The 20,042-nt window shown below is 47.7% G+C and overlaps 1 protein-coding gene across 3 annotated transcripts in view; it reads left to right on the top strand.

Annotated features, from left to right (window-relative positions):
* Positions 1–20,042, top strand: part of LOC146195895 (rRNA methyltransferase 1, mitochondrial-like) — a 113,157-nt gene that overhangs the window by 17,864 nt on the left and 75,251 nt on the right. For all 3 annotated transcript variants that reach the window (XR_014706052.1, XR_014706051.1, XM_084597939.1), the window contains exons 5-8: positions 6,674–6,728; positions 7,292–7,371; positions 11,298–11,391; positions 17,778–17,916. Coding sequence is in view for 1 of the 3 variants with exons in the window: in XM_084597939.1 (XP_084454065.1) it covers positions 6,674–6,728; positions 7,292–7,371; positions 11,298–11,391; positions 17,778–17,916 (368 nt within the window). In the remaining 2 variants the exon portion in view is untranslated. The remainder of the gene's footprint in view (positions 1–6,673; positions 6,729–7,291; positions 7,372–11,297; positions 11,392–17,777; positions 17,917–20,042) is intronic.

Genomic DNA, 20,042 nt, shown 5'->3' with positions numbered 1-20,042 from the left:
GAAGTCTCAAAACCCGAAACGCAGCAGCTCAATAATCCATGGCCAATCACATTGTCATTGATATTGGCAAGCCGGTGAGCTGGCTCTATTTTTCAGTAATGCGTTTGTGTTTAAAGGTCCCCAGAAAGGGGTCACCATGAAGGGTAAACAACGCCATAACACTGATAGTTATTGAACCACCCATCATTCTGCCGCAAAAAATTTTCGACCTAGCTTCTGCAACACCAGAGATATCGGCGATTAAAAATGACCCTTCCAATTTTCCCTCTCAACTCGTACGCCGAAGGGAGCCATATAAAAACAAAGAATACAAGCAAGTTCAAAGCTCCGCCCAGACATACGTCACTTCGACGAACTTCCGGTTGCCGCGCGCTCGCTCGCTGGCGTACTCCGCCAACCCGTCCTCGCTTGCACACGCCTGAGGAGTTCGCCAGTTCGCGCAGCGACGGTTAGTGTAACCGCGAACCCGTGGTTATCCTATGTTACACGGCGGACCAAACCATGGTTGCACCACTAACCGCGGTTACCGCAAACCGAGCTTGACGACCTCGGTTTGCATCGTTAACCGAGGTTATGACGGCGTCTGTTGACGGAAGCTACTCATCGGCGCCCGAGTGCGCGAAACGTACGAGCGGGTCTGCTTCACAAAGTTATTCATTTGCCCACTGTATCACGTTTAAAGATCGATGTATAGATTATGGTGCCGCCCGACGTCTTTGATTACGGCCGACAGCGCAGCGACTGCGTACTGAAGCCTTGTCGTGCCTACAGTATCGTTTGAACGGCTTGTTGCTGAGCAGAACGCCAAAAAATATGCGGCCTTAGCAATGAAAGTACACGAGCTTGCAACGCTTGCAGCACGGGATGCCACGAGCAGGCTGAGGTACGTTACACAATTACCGCGGGGGTGGAACCTGTGAGCGCGGCGAACGCCGGCGCCGTGCGTGACCGTCCCTAGTCGTCGCTAGGCCTATTGTTTCGCTTCGAAGCCGCGGCGGTCGACGCTTTGGAACATGATCAACGCTGATGTAAATCGTCTACTTATGAAACTGCCTTAAAGTGATTCCTATCCTGCCATAGTAAAATAATTATAGGATTAACTCTGCTGACGCATTAATCGCAGAGCTAATACGAGCAGATTGGATCAGCCGAAATGCACCAGCGGCAGCTGGCTTGAGCAGAAACTAGCTTGTATCACGGCTATCGCTCTTACCAGCAATTTGCTGCTGGTCAGCTATCCTCACGAGGGCTTCATACTTGATCTTCGGCTCAATATTCCAGACGCCAACAAATTTTAGCACGCTTTATTTCGGACATCGGTGCTAACGATCCGCCGTGTGGTTCGCAAATGGTATGCGGGAGGAGGGGCCACAGCGGTGATGTTTACGACGGTCGAGGAGGTGCTGCCATCGTGCGGTGCTTGACCGTGCTGTTGACGCCTCGTCGGACGACACTCTGATACTCCTGAAACCACGTTATATAAATAAGATATTTGTAAATGCAGCTTCGTTCTGCCGATCCCTGCGTCGCTTCGGTTGTTGCACTTAATGGGCAATGGCCACCTAACCGATAAGGGCGGCGAGCTGTAACAGCCCGCACAGAGTTCGAGCAGCGCACGAGCAGACGACTTTCGCAGCTACCGGAAGTGTGTTCGTGACGTCATGGTTGCAGTGACCGCAGCGAATGGCAGCTTCTAGCAAGCCTTGCTATAGTGCTCTAGAAGATTGGGCAGTGTGTCGACCGCGCCGCGAAATGCATGGGAGCGGGGGGCCGCTTTTGCGATGATGGAGGCGCCGCAGCGCAGAGGGCGCCACCAGCAAATGGTGTGTCAACCGTCTGGGCGCCTGCGTATGCGCGCTGTTCAGCAGGCTGGATACTGCGCGCACTGTACGTTCTTGTTTGCTTGTGCGTTGTCTCGAGCTGTTCGCGACAAGATTTTATAAATATGCCGGTTAATGGGGCTCGGTACTGTTAGCAATCACCTAATTTATTTTCCCTTTTGGCCGTCGGCAACACCTTGCGGAAGCAACATGTACAGGAGCTGGGCTCCGAAGAAAACAGCTTGGAGAGGGCGTACAAATTCAGACACGCACACCACGCTTCACTCGCCGTACAGCTTGCTTTAGCATTCCTGAAGCACCTAATTGACGTCCAGAAATGCACTCGTTTTGAAAAGAGGGCAGTGTGGAGACAGGATGTATGAAGAAGTCAAACATGCAACATGTGCGTTCGAGCGCTGATTAAAGCTGGCCACAGTAACCCCATTATCAAAACAGTCAAAAATGATATATTCCGTTGTTTCATGCGCAGACTATGCCGACTACAGTAAATTACCCGAAGCCACAAGAAAAGTCGGCATTCAGTTCGAATGAATTTAAATATGGACTACCCCGCATAGAGGTAGAGACATGAAAAACGAACAACACTAGGTAAACGGCTACTAAATAACTAAACACAGTGGGTCAAGAAAGGTGGAAGAAGTGGGAAGTAAAGGATGCATAGAAAAAAAGAAAAGAGACGTGTCGCCTACAATTGGGAGGGAGAATGGAGGCACGCGGCGCCGTGATAAGAGCGACCGCGAATGTGAACAAACGTTTGGAATTGTCGTGCGGCGCAGCAAACGCACGACGGAGAAGAAAGCAGGCAGCTAAAGACGAAGAAAAATGGAGAAATATGACAGGCAATAAAAAAAGGGAAACAATCGAGCTTAAGAACCAAATGGAGGCCTGGGAATCAAGAAGAAAGCACACAAAAAGGCTGCAATCGAACGCGTAGATATAAGCGTCGAAATTTAAGTCAACAGCTTCGTAAAACTGTACACTAATATAAGAACAAACCATTTTATTTTCTTTTCATAAATTGGAACGTTGCTGTAACGGGTAGCTTAATACCCAGAGAGCTTAATACGCGCTATACTTAAGACATTTAGTCTCAATGCATTATAGTTTGACAATGACTTAATTGTTCCAGAAAATGTTTTAATTCTAGGTAGTTTTTATTCTGCGTGCTCAAGCAACCGGTAATATGTAAGTCATTGACCCCAGAAGATCGCTCTAGTCCGGTTTTGGTGCACATATAAAATGAAAAAAAAAAAAAAAAAAAGGAATATATTTGAAAAAAAAAATGAACGATGGAAAATAGAGGACGCAGAGGCTATAGTGTACGCCTAATTCGCTTCCGCTACATAATTCTTCAGCGAAAGAGAGGTTGTGAGGTCGGCAATGTTTTTCGCCACGAACAAAAACTGCGCCATAGGCTTCAAGCTATAAGTCGCGATTTACCCAAAAATTTTGCTCGGGTGTACGATCCTTTTGGACGCCTTTGCACTTGAGATTTTGCAACCTTCATCTAAAATGTGGAGGTTCAAAAATGTTACCTATTCACCAGAAAGCTCACACTTGAAATAATGAAAGTTCATGTGTTTTTGCGGCTTCGCTCTTTGCGAAGTAAGCGAACCACGGCAAGAGTTCTCAAAGGGAAAATAATTGAATTCCCTTGGAGTATTCCACGTGTAATATCAACCTTGTTAACAATTATAGCCTGATTAGTTCTGCAAAGAGTACCCGCGGCAAGTAGCCCGATTATAGTCCGGCAAGCAGTAGTTGGCGAGTTTATCCAGTCGATTACTCACATTTCATACCACACACTTGAAGAATAAACACGCATTAGTGACCGCATCTGAATTCGGCCTTGTACTAATTGCATGTGCATTTGGTGCCCGTCACCGTTTTCGCATTTTTCGTTTTCTCTCGGTGCGCGCCAAGAACTGCATCAGATCTGCCAATACGACGCGCAATTATAAGTTTTTTTTTTTTTGCTCTGTACCATTTGATGCCAATAAAGCGTCCGCTCTCAAGTGCCCACTATGAACGTATTCTCTCGTATACGTATGTGACAGGTTTAATTTTTCATATTTTATCTGAAGTATTGCCCTAGCTGTACTTGACATTTTTTTAAATCTACACAGCTGGTTCACCCTTTGGTCAGCGGCACGTAACAAATGTCCGCGATATATGTATTTGTTAATCATGAACAGAGAATAAATGCTTGAGTCACGTATATTTTCCTTTTTTGTTTCTTTTTGCCGCTAAATACCGCAGTGCTTTACATTAGAACGGTAATAAATAAATGTGTTTTGTTCGCACACTGTATTTGTATTTTCTATAAGTGGTGATTATAGGGCACATAAAGAACACCTATTAAAGAAATATATATTACAAATTGCTGACGATTTAAGATAAACATTGTTATGTATTAATAAGCACAAGCTGCAAAATGTAAGCAGGTGTTCGTAAATAAGGTTCGTAAAAAATAAGCTGTTCCTAAGAGACCTTACGAAGCACGAGCTTTGATTCGCATGTATACTATTTTTCTCCGCGTGTTAATAGCGCTCCTCGGTGGTAGCCTTTATTCCCTTACTGGACGAACGAATGCAAAACACCACGCTTCGTTGAAAACATTAAGTACAAGCTCATCTGGACGATTTATGGCTGTCCGCAGGAAAAAATGTTGAGTTGAAATAGCGATTCAAACATCGCGCGCTGCTCCGTAGGACTGCCCAAGCGAGCACGGTGTCTCCAATTTAACGTAATGGAATGGCAGGGATGAGTTTAAGCGCTTGTAATAAGTAGCCCCTTTATTAAATATCACACCAATTGCGTAGCGTGTCAAAATAGCTCCAAAGAGAACCGCGCCCCTCCTCTGTACCCCCGCTATCCCCGCGGCCGCTATGCGCCGAGCGGCGAACGTGGCACCTCTGTTGCACGTCGCGCCCTCTCGCGGGAGTCGGTTCCTGTCATCGCAAAAGCGGCCCGCTCTCCGGCGCCGGTCGTCACACTGCCCAATATTCTAGAGCACTATAGCCTTGCCAGTCAACCGACCCGTGACGTCACGGGATTAGGAAATAGTTCCATGCGACACCGCCAAGCGACATTCCCTCTGCCCGCGAATTTCAAAAAACGCTGTTTTTAAAAATTAATAATAAATCGCTGGCTTTGTTCCAAGGAGTTATATGCGTTAATCCTCTGTAGCCCCGCTATCCCCGCGGCCGCTATGCGCCGAGCGGCGAACGTGGCACCTCTGTTGCACGTCGCGCCCTCTCGCGGGAGTCGGTTCCTGTCATCGCAAAAGCGGCCCGCTCTCCGGCGCCGGTCGTCACACTGCCCAATATTCTAGAGCACTATAGCCTTGCCAGTCAACCGACCCGTGACGTCACGGGATTAGGAAATAGTTCCATGCGACACCGCCAAGCGACATTCCCTCTGCCCGCGAATTTCAAAAAACGCTGTTTTTAAAAATTAATAATAAATCGCTGGCTTTGTTCCAAGGAGTTATATGCGTTAATGCTCAAAAGGATATGTTCTACACACTGAACACGTTTATCAGTGGTTTCTTGGGGGCCGTTTCCGTGGACCTTTAAATAAACCCGTAAAGGATTGCATGCATACTGTGCGCACAGGGTGCAGCGACGGGCTCTGTAGCAGGTCCCCCCCCGCTCGCAGTGATCATGCGTGCATTTAAAAAAAGTGCAATTTCCAACACCTTAGAGGGTACTGAAGATAATATTTTGTGATCAGTGGAGAACGAGAAAGAGCTGTCTTCAGACTCTGGCGGCGAGCAGCCTGTGATGTCCACGTCTCGTGGTTGTGTTTGTGTGTGCAGATTTTGTTAAAATAAATGTTATAAGCAGTTTTTCTGTTTACTGCATTATTTTTTGTGCATGGTAGAATCGGCACCAAGTTATTTTCGGAGTTTTTCCAGGCGTTACTTATTGCATGTTACAATCGGGGGCGGGTTAGAATCGTGCAATTATGGTAGAGCTGTAGAAGATTAGGCATTTTGACGACCGGCTTCAAATAGTCAGTCACTTTTGCAATGACTGCGCTGGTGTCCAACAGAGGGCACGATGCTCAACGGGCACCCTACACATTGTACGTGCACTGATACTCGGGCTGTACTGGGGCAGTGTGGTCCTGTTTGCAGCTTTTCTTGCTCGTGATGCCATTGCTAGAATAGTTAATAAAGGAGATACTCATTCCATGTGTTTTAATTGACACTTGTAATATTTTTTACATCGCGCAGACTCCATGCATGCTTGAGAGCGGCACGCGGCATTGTATCGCTATTTGATACTAGTTCACTGTTTTTCTTTCCACCGGCCAGCTGACATTCCCGTTGCCGGTAGTGCCCTCTGCATTGCGGCGGGTCCGTCGTCGCAAAAGCAGCCCCCTTTTTGAAAGCATTGTTGGCTCAGTCGTTGCACTGTCCAATCTTCTGGAGCACTGTAATATGGATATTAGCCACAGAGTAAACCTTTGTGCTGAATGAAGCAAGCAGCTATGGAGTGGACATATTTACTCGTGACAGGCGGCGTGGCAGCTTAGGCTTCTGTGAAATTCAACATGTGATCATTTTTGCTCTCTACCCTGCCGGGGTGGTGCAATGGTTAGGACGCTCGACTGCTATTCCCAAGGATGCGGGATCGAATCCTGGCCTTGGCAGCCGCTTTTCGATGGAGGCTAAAAGCTAGCACCCGTATGCTGCGTGATGTTAGTGCACATCAAAAAACCCCATGTGGTCGAAATTTCCGGAGCCCTCCACTACGGCGTCTCATAATCTGAGTCGCTTTGGGACGTTAAACCCCACAAACCAAACCATTTTTGCTCTGGTGCAGTGAACTCGAGGCCAGCGAAAGAAAACCCCTGTGGCTGTACATGGACAGAGTACAGGTGAGTGGGCTGTGGAAAATTCTTGATTCTGAGCTGGAATGTTCACGGATTGAATGCCAGCTTCACTGGAACATAATTCCCGTGCGTTTTCTGTGCACATTTTTCTTTTTTTTTTTTTAAACACATGTTCACTGAGCAGAGTTCTTTTCTGCCTTCCCAAGTTTGCCTGTTTGGGCCAGATGATAAATGTCATGTACTCATTATGTTGCAAATTCTAATTACCAGCAGAAATGGCTCGTGTTCAGATTTCTAGCAGGGTTTCACATATCTTAAATAATTCCCCGTGTAGCCAGCGGGCATTACATTTTATAACTGCAGATTCAAGGCATAGCTGCTTATGATATTTTTCTTTGACTATTGACAGCCTTCTACTGATTGTTGTTTTTGGTAGCTGTGCGCGGTTCAGTATAATTCAATGATTGTTTTTCGTCGCTCAATTAGCCAGGTTTACTGGGCCAAAACCATCATTGCCACTGTATTGGGACTCTGTGATTGATGCTTGGAGACGGCGTGATCGTCGTGCTAATGGTGACTGGGTGGTCTCCGGTCAATCTTTTTTGCAGGACCCAATGAACTTTGGTGCTGTTCTAAGGTCGTCCTGCTACTTTGGTGTCCAGAAAGTCTTCGCGCCCAGCATAGATAGGTACGCTTCCTCAGAATACACTGTTGTCCTAAGGGGGGGGGAGGAAGGAGGGGATCAGAACTAACTTTTTTGTTTCTCCACAGAATGAGTTGAAATTTGTCACACACACTGTAGATTGTAATAGAAAGCCAAATATAAAGTTTCATAATGATATTTTCATTAGTTTTTGCTTTATAATAATTTATATGGTCGCTGCTTGTGGAAAGCCTGGCATAGTAACAAAACATGGTAGTGAGCCAGGAATACTTTTCATGCTTGCCCAAATGTCTTATCTACAGCAAGACAGTGATAGATCTTTTTTTCAAGCGCTAATAATACAGTCGAACCCGGTTATATCGAACCCTGATATATCGAATTTTGGTTATATCGAACTCACGAAATATCCCCTTGAAAATCCCATGTAAAAGTATAGGAAAGCCGCGTCATATATCGAACTCAATTTCACCGGTCGTTCGATATATCGAACTCCGCACCACGCATTGGAAAGCGTGCCTTCCCCAAAGACGGTCGCATTACCCTTGGCCGTTTGCCGCGTGACGTTTTCAAGCCACGTGCGGAAGGAATGAGAGGGCGACAGTTCGGCGACGGCTGGTCTGGGCAGCACCGCGCCCATTCCCCAAAGGCACGCGCATCTGCAGTTGTCGTTTCCCGCGCGCCAACACATGACGTTTGCAAGCCATGTGCGTGGGTGTGCCCATTCTTTTGCTGAGCTACCTCTCTCCTTCAGCACGCGCAACGCATGCGCAAAGCCAGCTCAGCCCGTTTTCAGACAGCAGTCGGACGCTTTCTCCAGCGTGTGTTGCGAACCCTCTACGTGCGGTGGCGCGGCGGCGGACGTGGCTATGGCGCCTGCGGATGTTAAGAAGCGCCAGCTCTCTGTTTCTTTTTTTTTTTTTTTTTTTTGCGAGTGTCATCCTTTCCTATCATTAGGCTGTACGCGCGGCGTAGCGTAAGATATGGCGGCTGCGGACGTTAAAAAGCGGCAGGGATTTTTTTTTTTTTTTTTTTGCGGATTGTTTATTTTATTATTATTGTTTTATCGTTTATCCTTGCATGTATGAATCAGCGAAAGCACGCGGTCAGCTGCTGCGATCATGACGCCCGCCCCAAGCGCAGCGTGATAAATCGAACCAGGCTAGTGCAATCAAGCCATCACGGGCACTCTGCCAAGTTGCTCCCCGCCACCGAAGGAGATATAAAAAGATAAACGCGCCCCGACGTTATCGCTGCGCAGCATCTTGGCACGCTGCCAATGAGCTGTGGATGAGACGACTGAAACGGACTGACGCGCGCCATCGACATGCAAGCGAAAATGCCGCGGCGACACAGAAACCTTGTTTTGAGCTGCTGCGGTGGCTCGAGCGGCGAGAGGGACGCAGTTCCAACAAGTTTGGAAATTTTCGCTCTGTCGCTGCCGCTCGTCGCTTGCATATGAGCGAGCTAGCCTTAACGCTTTTTTTTTGTCAAATTCTCGGGTGCAAAAGTGGAGGGTGGGTTCATTATGCGAGTGGGTTGATTACGCGACAAATACAGTATCGTTTTTTCGCATCGTAAGTGCCGTCACAAGCAGATTTCTGTATATCGAATTATCGATATATCGAACTATTTAGAGATCCCCTTTGAGTTCGATATATCTGGGTTCGACTGTATTTTACTAAGCATGACATGCATTTATTGTGAAATAATAAAAAAATGGAAAGATAAAGAAACATTTCAAGACTGTCTTAGCGTGCAGCAAAGTTTATAGATTGCAGCAAAACAAACTGGATTAAAATCGGTTCATGCATTGTTGTGCTATGCTTTCCACGAGCGAGATCGACAAAAAAAGCACAATTGAGAAAATGTCCCGGAAACTTTTGCAAGCACTGCAGATTTATTAGAAAGCATCAGGGCTGTAATATTTTGCATAACTGCTGTCAAGCATCTTCTTGCACCTCTGCCTCTTTGTTTGGTGCGCATTGAATGCCCTCTTCAAACGTTCTTGAACCTTTTCTTGAGCCCTCTGGACGGCAGGGGCACCAGGGCGCACACATTTCTGAGTAGGCTTTTTGGCTGGCTCTCTGAATTGTACCTCATGATTGCTTGGGCGCAAAGTTTTAGCAAGCAAAGAGTTCACCGCGGAAACCTGCACAAGAATAAACTCGCTGTCTCAAGGAGCCAAAATTTGTTCTTCGCCTTGTTGGTCCATCAAACTCAACTTCCGTTCAGTTGAGGACACTGCGTGAAGGGGTTCGGAACGTCACTGCCGTCATCGCCGATACAAAACGCGGCTCGTGGCGTGCCTGAATGGGTCGACAATTCGTCCGGTGAATTTTCAGTCATCACACTGTAGCTCGTCGACGGCTGGGGCTCATTCGCAAGTTGCGTGGCCGTGCGAGAGCCTCCGCTGGTGCATCTTTCGTCGACTAGGTTATCGGCGTTGATAGCACATAACGATTATCGGCTTCGCTCTTGCTGTCACTTGGTGCAAGATAGCACGGCACTTTGGTAACGTCTGCATGTTCAGTCAGGTGCTCCGCTTCTCATGCTGGCCGCCGTCTTTTTCTCATCGTAAGAGGCTTGCGCTTCCATTTTCCGCCCGCATCACGAGTCTTAACACAGAGGGGGCGGAGCGGCTGCATAGCTAGATACAGCCAGTGAGAGAGTAAGACAGAGAGGGCCGTCAGTTGCGAACGTGGCGGCTGTCACTGGGCAGCATTGCACAAGCGTGTGTTACTCCGGAGTGAGCAGTCGTGTGTCGCTCGCGCGTCCTCAACTTCGGCATCTCTCTCCTCGCACCAGTCACTCCTCAGCATTTATAGACAGCTGACGTACACGCGCGGTGCTCCCTGGACCTCGGCTCCGAGCTGCTCGCCACGTCCTGAAACAGCTTGTGCTTACCTCCGCGCCTAAGTAGTGCTATGCACCTACTTTGCATTTGATTAACTATGTGATTCAGCCGTAATTTTTTATTTTTTGTTTCATTAGCTGACACACAGCTGCTTTCAAGCAAGTGAGCCTCATGTATTTTACCATTGCTTCTCTAGTCAAACACATCACAGAAAGTCTGCTGTTTTAAGCTACTGGAGGCCACTAGATAACGCATCTCCCTCAGGATGGCCCCGTTCCTTGTGGTTCCATGGCAGAATGAGGTGAAGGGGGTTGCACAGTCAAAGAAAAGTAACAAGGTTTGAGGGTAGCCTCAGTCTGCAAGCCAACGTTTTGACAGGTGGAATTGTCTTCGTCTGGGCCGAAAAAAAGACAAGTCCCCTTGTCGAAACATTGGCTAGCGGACTGAGGATCAATGGTCATTCTCTCCTTCGACTTCTTGTGTGGGGTTATTCAGTCGTTTGCATGCGTTTTCAACAATGCGCAGTTTTTTTGCCAAGTAGTTGGTTTGCATCCATGATGCATTTTCCATTTCTCTCATTCAACTTCACTGGAGCCTTGTGCACTAAATGTGCAGCCCACGAGTTGAGTGCCCACTGCTTGGAAATATTCGTTTTATGTTAATTTTGGACACCTCGACACACTTTGTTCGAGGGGGGAGCCACCTATATGCTCCTTATCATGGAATAAGAATGCTTATGTACCCACGTGCATAGATAAGCACAATTAGGTTTGCAATAGACTTTGATTGCATCTGCAGCAGCCTAAATTTGCTAGTTCCTTGCTGGTCTGTCACACTGAAATGACATTTTGGAAGCCTGCGATCATCTGAGCACTCTATTTGCATTGACTGAAGTAGTTGAGTTAGCCAACATGGTTGTAGAAGCGAACTTGGGAAAACAAAAATTTGAGGAAGCCCTGTCACTTGCCAGCAAGCTTAAGTGCATGGACAGCGCTCGCAGGAAAGCAGCACTCTAATCTTTACTGCCTGTGACCTTGCATTGTTCCCTCGTGACCACCTTTTCTTCTTCCTGCCCTCTTCGTTCCCCCATTTGCAGTTGCCGCCCGTCACCCACTGTGAGCAAGGCAAGCTCAGGGGCACTGGAAATAATGGAGATGTACACACTGCAGACGCCAGCAAAGTTCCTCATGGTGAGGACGCTCTATTTTGTTAACAGAGAGGTGCGCCAATAAAAAAAAAGATATTGAGCAGTTCGACGCTGCCAAACATGGGTATCGAGCATTAGCTGAAAGTACTTTGCCGCTCATGGCATGACCATGCATCATCGTTATAACCAAGGTTGCATGTTGCATGTTCAGCATCTATGCTCAGTATATCCGAATTCACGAGATATTGTCGCCCACGACATTGTCACGACATCAGCTTCAGCTGCACCACCGGCTTCCACAGTAGTCATGACGCAGCTTCGTGACCCGGGCACCTTTTGCGGCACCGACCATGTCGACGTAGAAGACTGGATCGGTATATACGAGCGCGTAAGCAAGCACAATCATTGGGACGCGACTCTCATGCTCACAAACGTCATCTTCTATCTGGTGGGTACAATGTGCGTCTGGTTTGAGACGCATGAAGATGATATCACGTCCTGGGATATGTGCAAAGAGCAGCTTCGCGATCTATTCGGCAAGCCTATCGGACGCAAGCTCGGCGCACAAAAAGACCCCGCATCCCGTGCCCAGTCTTTCACGGAATCATATTTGTCTTATATTCAAGATACTCTAGCCTTATGCCGAAAAGTGGACAGCGCCATGCCAAACACAGCTGCTACGTCTCCGTGCGAAGACAGTCCAACACTGCCGCAGCCATCTCATCCCTCCAATTTGACCAGGATTGTTCGCCGAGAGATAGAAGCTATGGCACCCGTTGCGTTCGCTCCTCAGCCGGCAGGTGCTACTATAGCCTTAATACTATCTGTCGTTCGCCAGGAGTTCGCAAATGTGGGCCTCAACGCGAATGTGGGCTTCAGCTCTAGCCAGTCTTCCGCACAGCCCTCGTTCCAACCTAACGCACAGCCATCTGTCCAACCAACCGTTCCGGTGGTAGCAGCTGCGGCTGATGTCACGTCGTCGTCATCTAGATATTGCGCACCGTAACAATATGCTTGCATCTTTGTTATAACTGAGGTTGCATGTTCGTTTTATCCGAGGTCATGGGGTGTGCATGCATCTTCACTATAACCTACTGTATAAACCGTAATATAGGTCGAGATTTTTTCTGAAAAGAAGCATGCTAAAGTCACCCCTCGTGCTATATAGCAGTCTTTAGCAGAATTTGAGGCACAGTCTGCCAACAAATGGCATGCCTGCTCGTAAAGGACAGCCAAAACCGTATTGACATCCTGTGGTTGCTGACGTTCTTTTTTCCGTCCCAAGTGCATTTATCTTCGTGTGCGCTCTTTCGTTCGACCTATGAGGGTATGCAATTCCTCTTTAGCAATTAATAATGACATGTGGAGGCAGCTCACAGTGGCCTTCCAGAAGAAGTGACGTTCACCGGAGCGAATGGCAACATGGCCGCTCTCCCAGCGACAGTTCGGTGGTTCGGCATTTCAGAAAAAAGCGTGTGGTGCCGTGGACAAGATCGGCTGTTCGCATGCAAGTTTACAAGAAATGCTGCATAAGCAATACACATGATGGAACTAGATGACACACTCTGGGAGGTAGCGAGCAGCAAAGAGTCGTCTTCCGACGGCACTCCTGAGAGTTTGGAGTGAGATCATAGCTCCGGTGATGCAGGGACACAGCCGATGTTGTAAACATAGGTGCTTCTCCACTTTGTTTTGTTTTATTTTATTTATTTTTTTAATTCACGGTAAGGGGGTCGACTTATATTCCCACTCGACCAGGGGCGTAGCCAGGGGAGAGGGCTTATAGGGCTTCATTCCCCCACAAAAATTTTTCGTACTGTCATATAGTGCAGACCAAAACAACCACCAGAGCCGGAAATCAATCTGGACTTTGTCTCCAGTATGTCTTTTTCCCACTCAAAAAGAGATGTTGGTGGGAATAAAAAATGAAAAAGGTGCATTTAGTTTTCTGAAATCGTTCATCAGATCCTACAAAGGAGGCTAGCCATACTATCAGACAAGCTGACAAAGCACGCAGAGATGGAATGCGTGGAGAACAAAAAAACAAAAGCTAAAACGGAGCTTGACGCCACATGTGCAACCTCCGCAGGCCAAACTCAATCTTCTGACGCAGTGCTGTCTTCTCCCTCTTGGGCCTCTTGTTCCCACTGAATCTCGGGTGTTTTTAGTCGCTATTTATGCTGCGGTGGAAAGTCTGTTGAATTGGTCTGCTGAGAGCCCTCGACTGTTCGTAACACTTAGTTTGTTAGAGTGCAGATGCTGCATTATAATCAAAGATATAAGCACACTGGGGAGAGTGCAGGCAACCATTTCATCTGCTGGTCCGTCAGGAAGACTACATATTCGAACTAATGTTAATTGTATAGCTGAAAAACTGCCTATGATGAATTTTCAGTTCTACATTTGCTAAATTAAGCAAATAATTTTCGTCTGAAACAATACACGCGCAGGATACTATATGGAACGAAAGCTTTGGACGGTACTATTCTTCCGTGCAACCTTTGCATCCCGGCATGCAGAATGTATGGCGCAGTTAAGCGCTGACATGTTGGTGATAGGTATCGCGATACAGAGGAGGCTGAGCAGCAACGTCAGCCCCCCACGAAAAAAATTTCTGGCTACGCCACTGCACTCGACCTATAGTACGGTTCGTATAGTATGTCACATGTTCGTTTATACGAGGTCACGTAGTGTATGTACATCTTTGCAGTAGCCGAGGCCACATATTCGTTACTGTCTGGGGTCAAGGGTTGATCCAGGAATAATGTGCAACTCACAAATGAACGCTGTAGAGCCAACACTCTCTAAAACGAAGGATTTTTCATACCATGGGTGTGCACAGTTGAAGTTGTATTAGCCTCTGCAATCGGTTAGGTGGAGAGGAATGTGTTGCCACGGAATTGATTAACGCGATTATCACCATCACAGGGTGAATGCTATCCACTGCAGGATACTACGGCCGCTGCCTGCAGTCGTCAACTCTCCTGTGCTGTAAACTAGCTGGCATCTCACTGTTACATTGTATTTCCTAACCTCCCTTCCTTGCTGTCACTTTCGATGGCCCTCAGCTAGGTTCTGCAACCTTGAAAAGTGAGCATGCATAAGCATTGTTAGGTGACTTCCACATGTCCATCTCGCCGACATTTAGCTCGTAAGAGTCGTGACATGCCACGTAAGGGCCGTATAAACTCGCATACTGAACGCAATTTTTTTTCCAAAAATACCGAAGCAGGATTTGGGGGTGCGTTTATTTTCTGGGTAAATATCACAAAAGCTTTTTGGTTTGGTTTTGTGGGGTTTAAAGTCCCAAAGCGGCTCAGTCTATGAGAGAGGCCGTAGTGGAGCACTCCGGAAATTTCGACCGCCTGGGGTTCTTTAACGTGCACTAACATCGCACAGCACACAGGCGCCTTGCTTTTCGCCTCCATCAAAAAGCGGCCGCCGAGGCCGGAATTCGATCCGCGTCCTTAGAAACAGTAGTCGAGCACCGTAACCACTGCGCAACCCCGGCAGGGTCACAAAAACTTTTTCGGGATGAGCAAAAAATGTGGTAATGCAAAAGAAAAAAAATCTATTAGACAACTTACCTTTCGCTGTAAGCTACGCGTGCAGGAACTTTTTTTTATTACACTTCACTCATCTTCGTTTCTCTATGCTTCACTCTTCGTCAGAATCGCTAGACCCGTCATCCAGATCGCTGGCCACTTCTACATCATGCTCCCACAACTGGCCATCCTCGCTGCCGTCCAGCGCATTTGCGATTCCAGTCTTTTTGAAGTTCTTTGAGATCAGGTCAGCTGGCGGCGAGTGCCATGCATACAATATCCAGGAGCATACCAGCTTGACGGATGGCGTCTTAATCTTGCCGGTCGGCGTCAGGGTGTGCCCTCCCTGGGTCATCCAGTCTGTGTACAAGCGGCACACACTGTCTTTAAATGGCTTATTCTCACAAGCGTCAAGGGGCTGCAGTACCGAAGTGAGTCCACCCGGAATGATGGCAATCTCTGTGTGCAATTCCTTTAGCTCCCGGCGTACGTTCTCTCCCAGGTGGCCTCGAAAACTGTCTAGCATGAGGAGAGATGGGAGAAGCAAGGCGCCAGGTCGCCGTCCCCAGACAGTCCGAACCCGATCCCCCATTAGGTCGGCCAACATCTATCCTTTCTCCTGGGCTTGTACGTGTATGGCAGCTGGGAAGTCGGCCTTTGGCACAGTTTTATTACGAAAGCAATGCTACGCCAGGTCTAACTGCTCGTCGCTGTGTGCCGTGTCCATGGTTCCCGAGCCAGCACTGCGCCTAACAGAAGAAGAACAATGCTTGGTCACCCGCAGCTGATGCATTTGCTCTATATTCGGTTCAGCAGAATTGAACCCTTCTATTTTTCCTTTTAGCAATAATGTAGGGTGACAACTTCCTGCCGTCTGCCGTGATAGCCAACGTTGTCGTGAAACGCTGCTTCTCGGTGCCTGTCGTTTTGACGATCACGCTGCGGGCTCCTGTTTCATAGACAATCCGGCTCATCCGCATGTTAAAGTTGATAGGTGTCTGATTGGCGTTTCCTATTTGTGAGGCGATAAAATCTCGGTCCCGTCGCAGGCCTATCACAAACTTGCGAGAGTCTACTGCCTTCTCTTCATAGCAAGGAGGTAGTCACTGACAAAGTGATGTGTGCCTCCTCAAACACAGTCCGTTGCACCCCATGAAGGGTGTCATCCACCCATTACTCTCTTTCAAAGGGGGGGTTGCGATGCCGTGCTTCCTGGCTGTGGCTCTCACGTGCGTCCTGGTCATTTTGTGCGAAACGACACAGCCTTCCTGTCGCAGGTCCTGAACATATTTTGAGACCTTTTCTTCCACACCAGGAAACCTTTCAGTCTTCGGTCCCATAAAGGCACGCCGCTCCCAATTCGTAGCGCGCAGCTTGTCATGCTGCTTCCGCCAATAATGCACGCGAACTTTGTCTATTCTGAAATTCCTACCAGCTGCATGATTCTCGTGCTGAATTGCATACTCCAGAGCCTGTAATTTGAAGCCGGCCATGTAACTGACATTGTGGCCCATTTCCCACGGCAAAGTGCACACAAAAGGCACAAAAAACGAGCAAATTGAAGCAGCTGACAGCATTGTCGCAGAGCAATGATAACTGCCAGAAAAAAAGTAGGGCTAGGACTACGCCACTGTATAGCGTCGTTTTGATTGGCCGTCTCTGCGCGCCCCTGCTGCTGTGCTGCCGGTTGCCACTGGCTCTTGAAAGTTTCATGTTGATGGAAAGCAGCCAGGAGGGAGGGGGGAGTGGGGGGCATTATAGGAAAAGAGCGCTAAGACGAGGAGGCGTCATGCAGCTGCTGCTTCTGTTGCCATGACAACAGGAGGATCGAGTGAAGTGGGAGCTGTTCGTGAAACTGCAAGGGACGAGAGTTAGGGGTGCGTTTATTACGCGGCAGAAAAAAAAAAGGCAAATATTGACGACTAAAGTTGGGGCTGCGTTCATTATGCGGATGCGTTCATTACACAGGTAAATACGGTATATTGCGCAATATCATAGCAGCATAAAGGACACCTGCTGCTCAAAATCACTTACCATGATTACCCAATTCTAGCACGCCCCTGTTTCTGATATGCCTTCAAATTTCACACCCAAGAAGAAGAAAAAGCATGCACCCCCATATCTAACGTACGTTGCGGTATGCAGTAAGCACGTACGGCGGCACTGTTGCGGTCAGTCTCCGTGCGCGGAATGGCGTTCTTAAAACCGGCCTCCGTCGGGAAGTGTGTAAGCACAATAATTTCTATGGCACAAAATAAATCCAGAATTGTTTTGCTTTAAGCTACACTCCCAGCTTCCGTGACATTGTTGCTGACACAAGCAAACAGCTTCAGTGCCTTTGCTTTCTTGAAATAACAATGACCAATGGGTGTCACGAAATTTGCATCCTTTCGGTTTTTTATCCGAATCTAACGCACACTACTTTTTTTTAAAATAGGTGTGCGTTAGAATCGGGTAAATACAGTATGCGAATTGATAAATAGTTGAATTAGTTAACAGTTCATTACCAGTCATCCAACAAGATAAAGGCAACAGTAAAGCAATTTAATTAAAAAACAAGCCAGACTTGCAGCATGCACAAAACAATTTCAAGAAAAAGATAAGCCAAAGCGAAATTGCTTACATTTGCATTGACAGTTATTTAAGATTCCTCCACTTTTTTTTTTGTGTGTGTGTGTGTGTGTGGAACACTGATCATCTGGGCTCCATATTGCACGAGTGCCAGGTTCATATTTTCCTTTTTCTTTCTGCTCAGATATCCTTAACACGCCAATGTATTATGCAATTTTTACAACTGCTCCAGCTACCCATCAGGAATGCTTACTTCCGTTGCACCAATTTGTTATAGTTTTGTTCATTATGTCTCCTCACAAACCTTTTGCAGGAGCTGAAGGCAAGAGGCTGGTGGATTGTGGGCACGTCAAGCTTCAGTGACCAAGTGAGACGTGGTGGCCAAGATGGCGGAGCCCACGCTCCCACCTGGGACCTACCGCCACCTGATAGGGCAGTAATGCTGGTTGTTGGTGAGTGCTGGCCAACGGCAGCTTTCAGGGGTGTTGTAGTGGCTATGTTTTTAATGATGGTCTTGGTTTGGTTTATGCCGTTTAACCCTTTCGCTGCCGGTCGTTTCTGGCCGTGACGCACTCCCAATGTCAGCGTGGTTTCAGGGAAAGAGCATATAAGGAACGAGCATAGTGATTTATTTTTTATGATTGGTTACAAATAACATAGTCAATGGAATATGCACATTTCAGTGTTCTGCAGGTGTTGTTAATTAACATCATCATCATTATCAGCCTGATTATAAATGAGATAAATGAGGATAACATATGAAAAAAAACTGCTCAATACTTCTTGAGAGACCGAATCCGAGCTCGACTCGTATTTATAGTCAAAAGAGCCATCGCTCCAGTCCGCAGTCGAAGGGCTTGCGCGATCAGCCATCTGAATGTAACCGCGAGCACGGAGGGCGCACTTTGGGTGGCCCGCACAACGGAGATAAATGGCACGTTGTGAGATCAAGATAACAGAGGGAGATGAAAGAGGCTAAAACAACCTCCTTTGCTACTGCTAGCCGTAAGCAAGAGCGCGGCAAGAGAGAGCGAAAGCGGCGATCGAGTTATGTGTCGACCTATTGGAAAGGCGATGGCGCGAGCCCCTGAACGTGACGCGTCTTAGCAGACACGCCAACGGAATAAAAATAAAAACCTGCAAACCTGCGGCAGATGGCAGAACAACCCTTGAACCTGTAACTGCATGTACGCGTCGCGAAACCCGCTGCCCGCATGATCGCTTAACGCGATAAAGTAGCGCACAAAAGAATTCGCACAAAAGAAAAGAAAAATGCTGCTTCTTGACCTCCGCAGCCGCCATAGCATACGTTCAGCACGACGACAAAAATGACTCTCGCAAAAAAAAAAAAAAAAAAAAAAAAAGAAAATCAACTGCCGCTTTTTAGCGTCCGCGGCCGCCGTAGCTTACGCGCGTTCAGCACGACGACATGAGATGCTCATCGCACGTCAGCCGCCGTGTGCAGAGCATTTACAACACACACTGGAGAAGCGTCTGCCACGGGCTGAGCTGGCTTGTTTGCGCATGCGTAGTGCGTGCTGTTAGAACGAAGACCGAGAAAGAGAGAGGAAGGGGAGAGATAAAGCTCAGCAGAAGAGTGGGCACACCCTTGCGCTTCGATCTATTGCGTTTTTCCCCTCCCGAACACCACGGCTGCATTGGTTCCCTCTCGTTCCTTCACACATGTGACTTGCAAACGTCATGTGCTAACGCGGCAGCTATCATTGCAGATGCACGTGCCTCTGGGGGAAGGGCGCTGCGCTGCCCTAGACCAGCCGTCGCCGAACTGTGTCTTCTCATTCCTTCCACGCGTGGCTTGAAAACGTCACGTGGCAAATGGCCGAGATGATGCGATCATCTTTGGGGGAGGTGCACCGTCCAATGCGTGGTGCAGAGTTTGATACTATATCGAATGACCGGTGAAATTGTGTTCGATATACGACGCAGCTTTCCTGTACTTTTACATGGGATTTTCAAGGAGATATTTCGTGAGTTCGATATAACCAAAATTCGAATTATCCGGGTTCGACTGTACGTACCAATACAATGTGGGGCGAAAGTACGAACTTGTTGAAAGATTTGAGAGATGGCGTAGCCTGTCCAAGCACGCCAGCTTCGTGCTCAGGCGCGAAGTTTTGAATGCACGATAGAGAATGTACCGGTACGTCGGTGACACGTGGGGAGGAAGCGCAAAAACGTACCGGTACGTTCGTGACACCGAAAGGGCTGATGTCCCAAGGCGACTCAGGCTGTGAGTGACGCCATACTGGAGGGCTCCGAAAATTTGACCGCCTGGAATTCTTTAACATAACTGACATTGCACAGCACACGGATGCCTTGCTTTTCGCCTCCACTAGAAAGCGGTTGGCGCGGCCGGGATTTGATATAGCAGTCTAGTGCCCTAACCACTGCACCACCGCAGCGGAGAAATTTTAATGAGTATCTCAAACAAGGCAACATCCATGTTGATTGTGACCTGTGCATGTGGACTGCTGCCAAAGAAGTTGGCTTCATCGCTGTTTAAAATAGAGTTGTGCACATAGCTGATAATTTTTAATGTTTGTTCGTATAGTCTAGT

Source organism: Amblyomma maculatum, chromosome 3 (assembly GCF_055883805.1).
Source record: "Amblyomma maculatum isolate TAMU_Amacu chromosome 3, ASM5588380v1, whole genome shotgun sequence".
NCBI classification, from domain to species: Eukaryota; Metazoa; Arthropoda; class Arachnida; order Ixodida; family Ixodidae; genus Amblyomma; species Amblyomma maculatum.
Note: the sequence above shows the minus strand (reverse complement) of the source record. Positions and strands in the feature narration are given on the sequence as shown.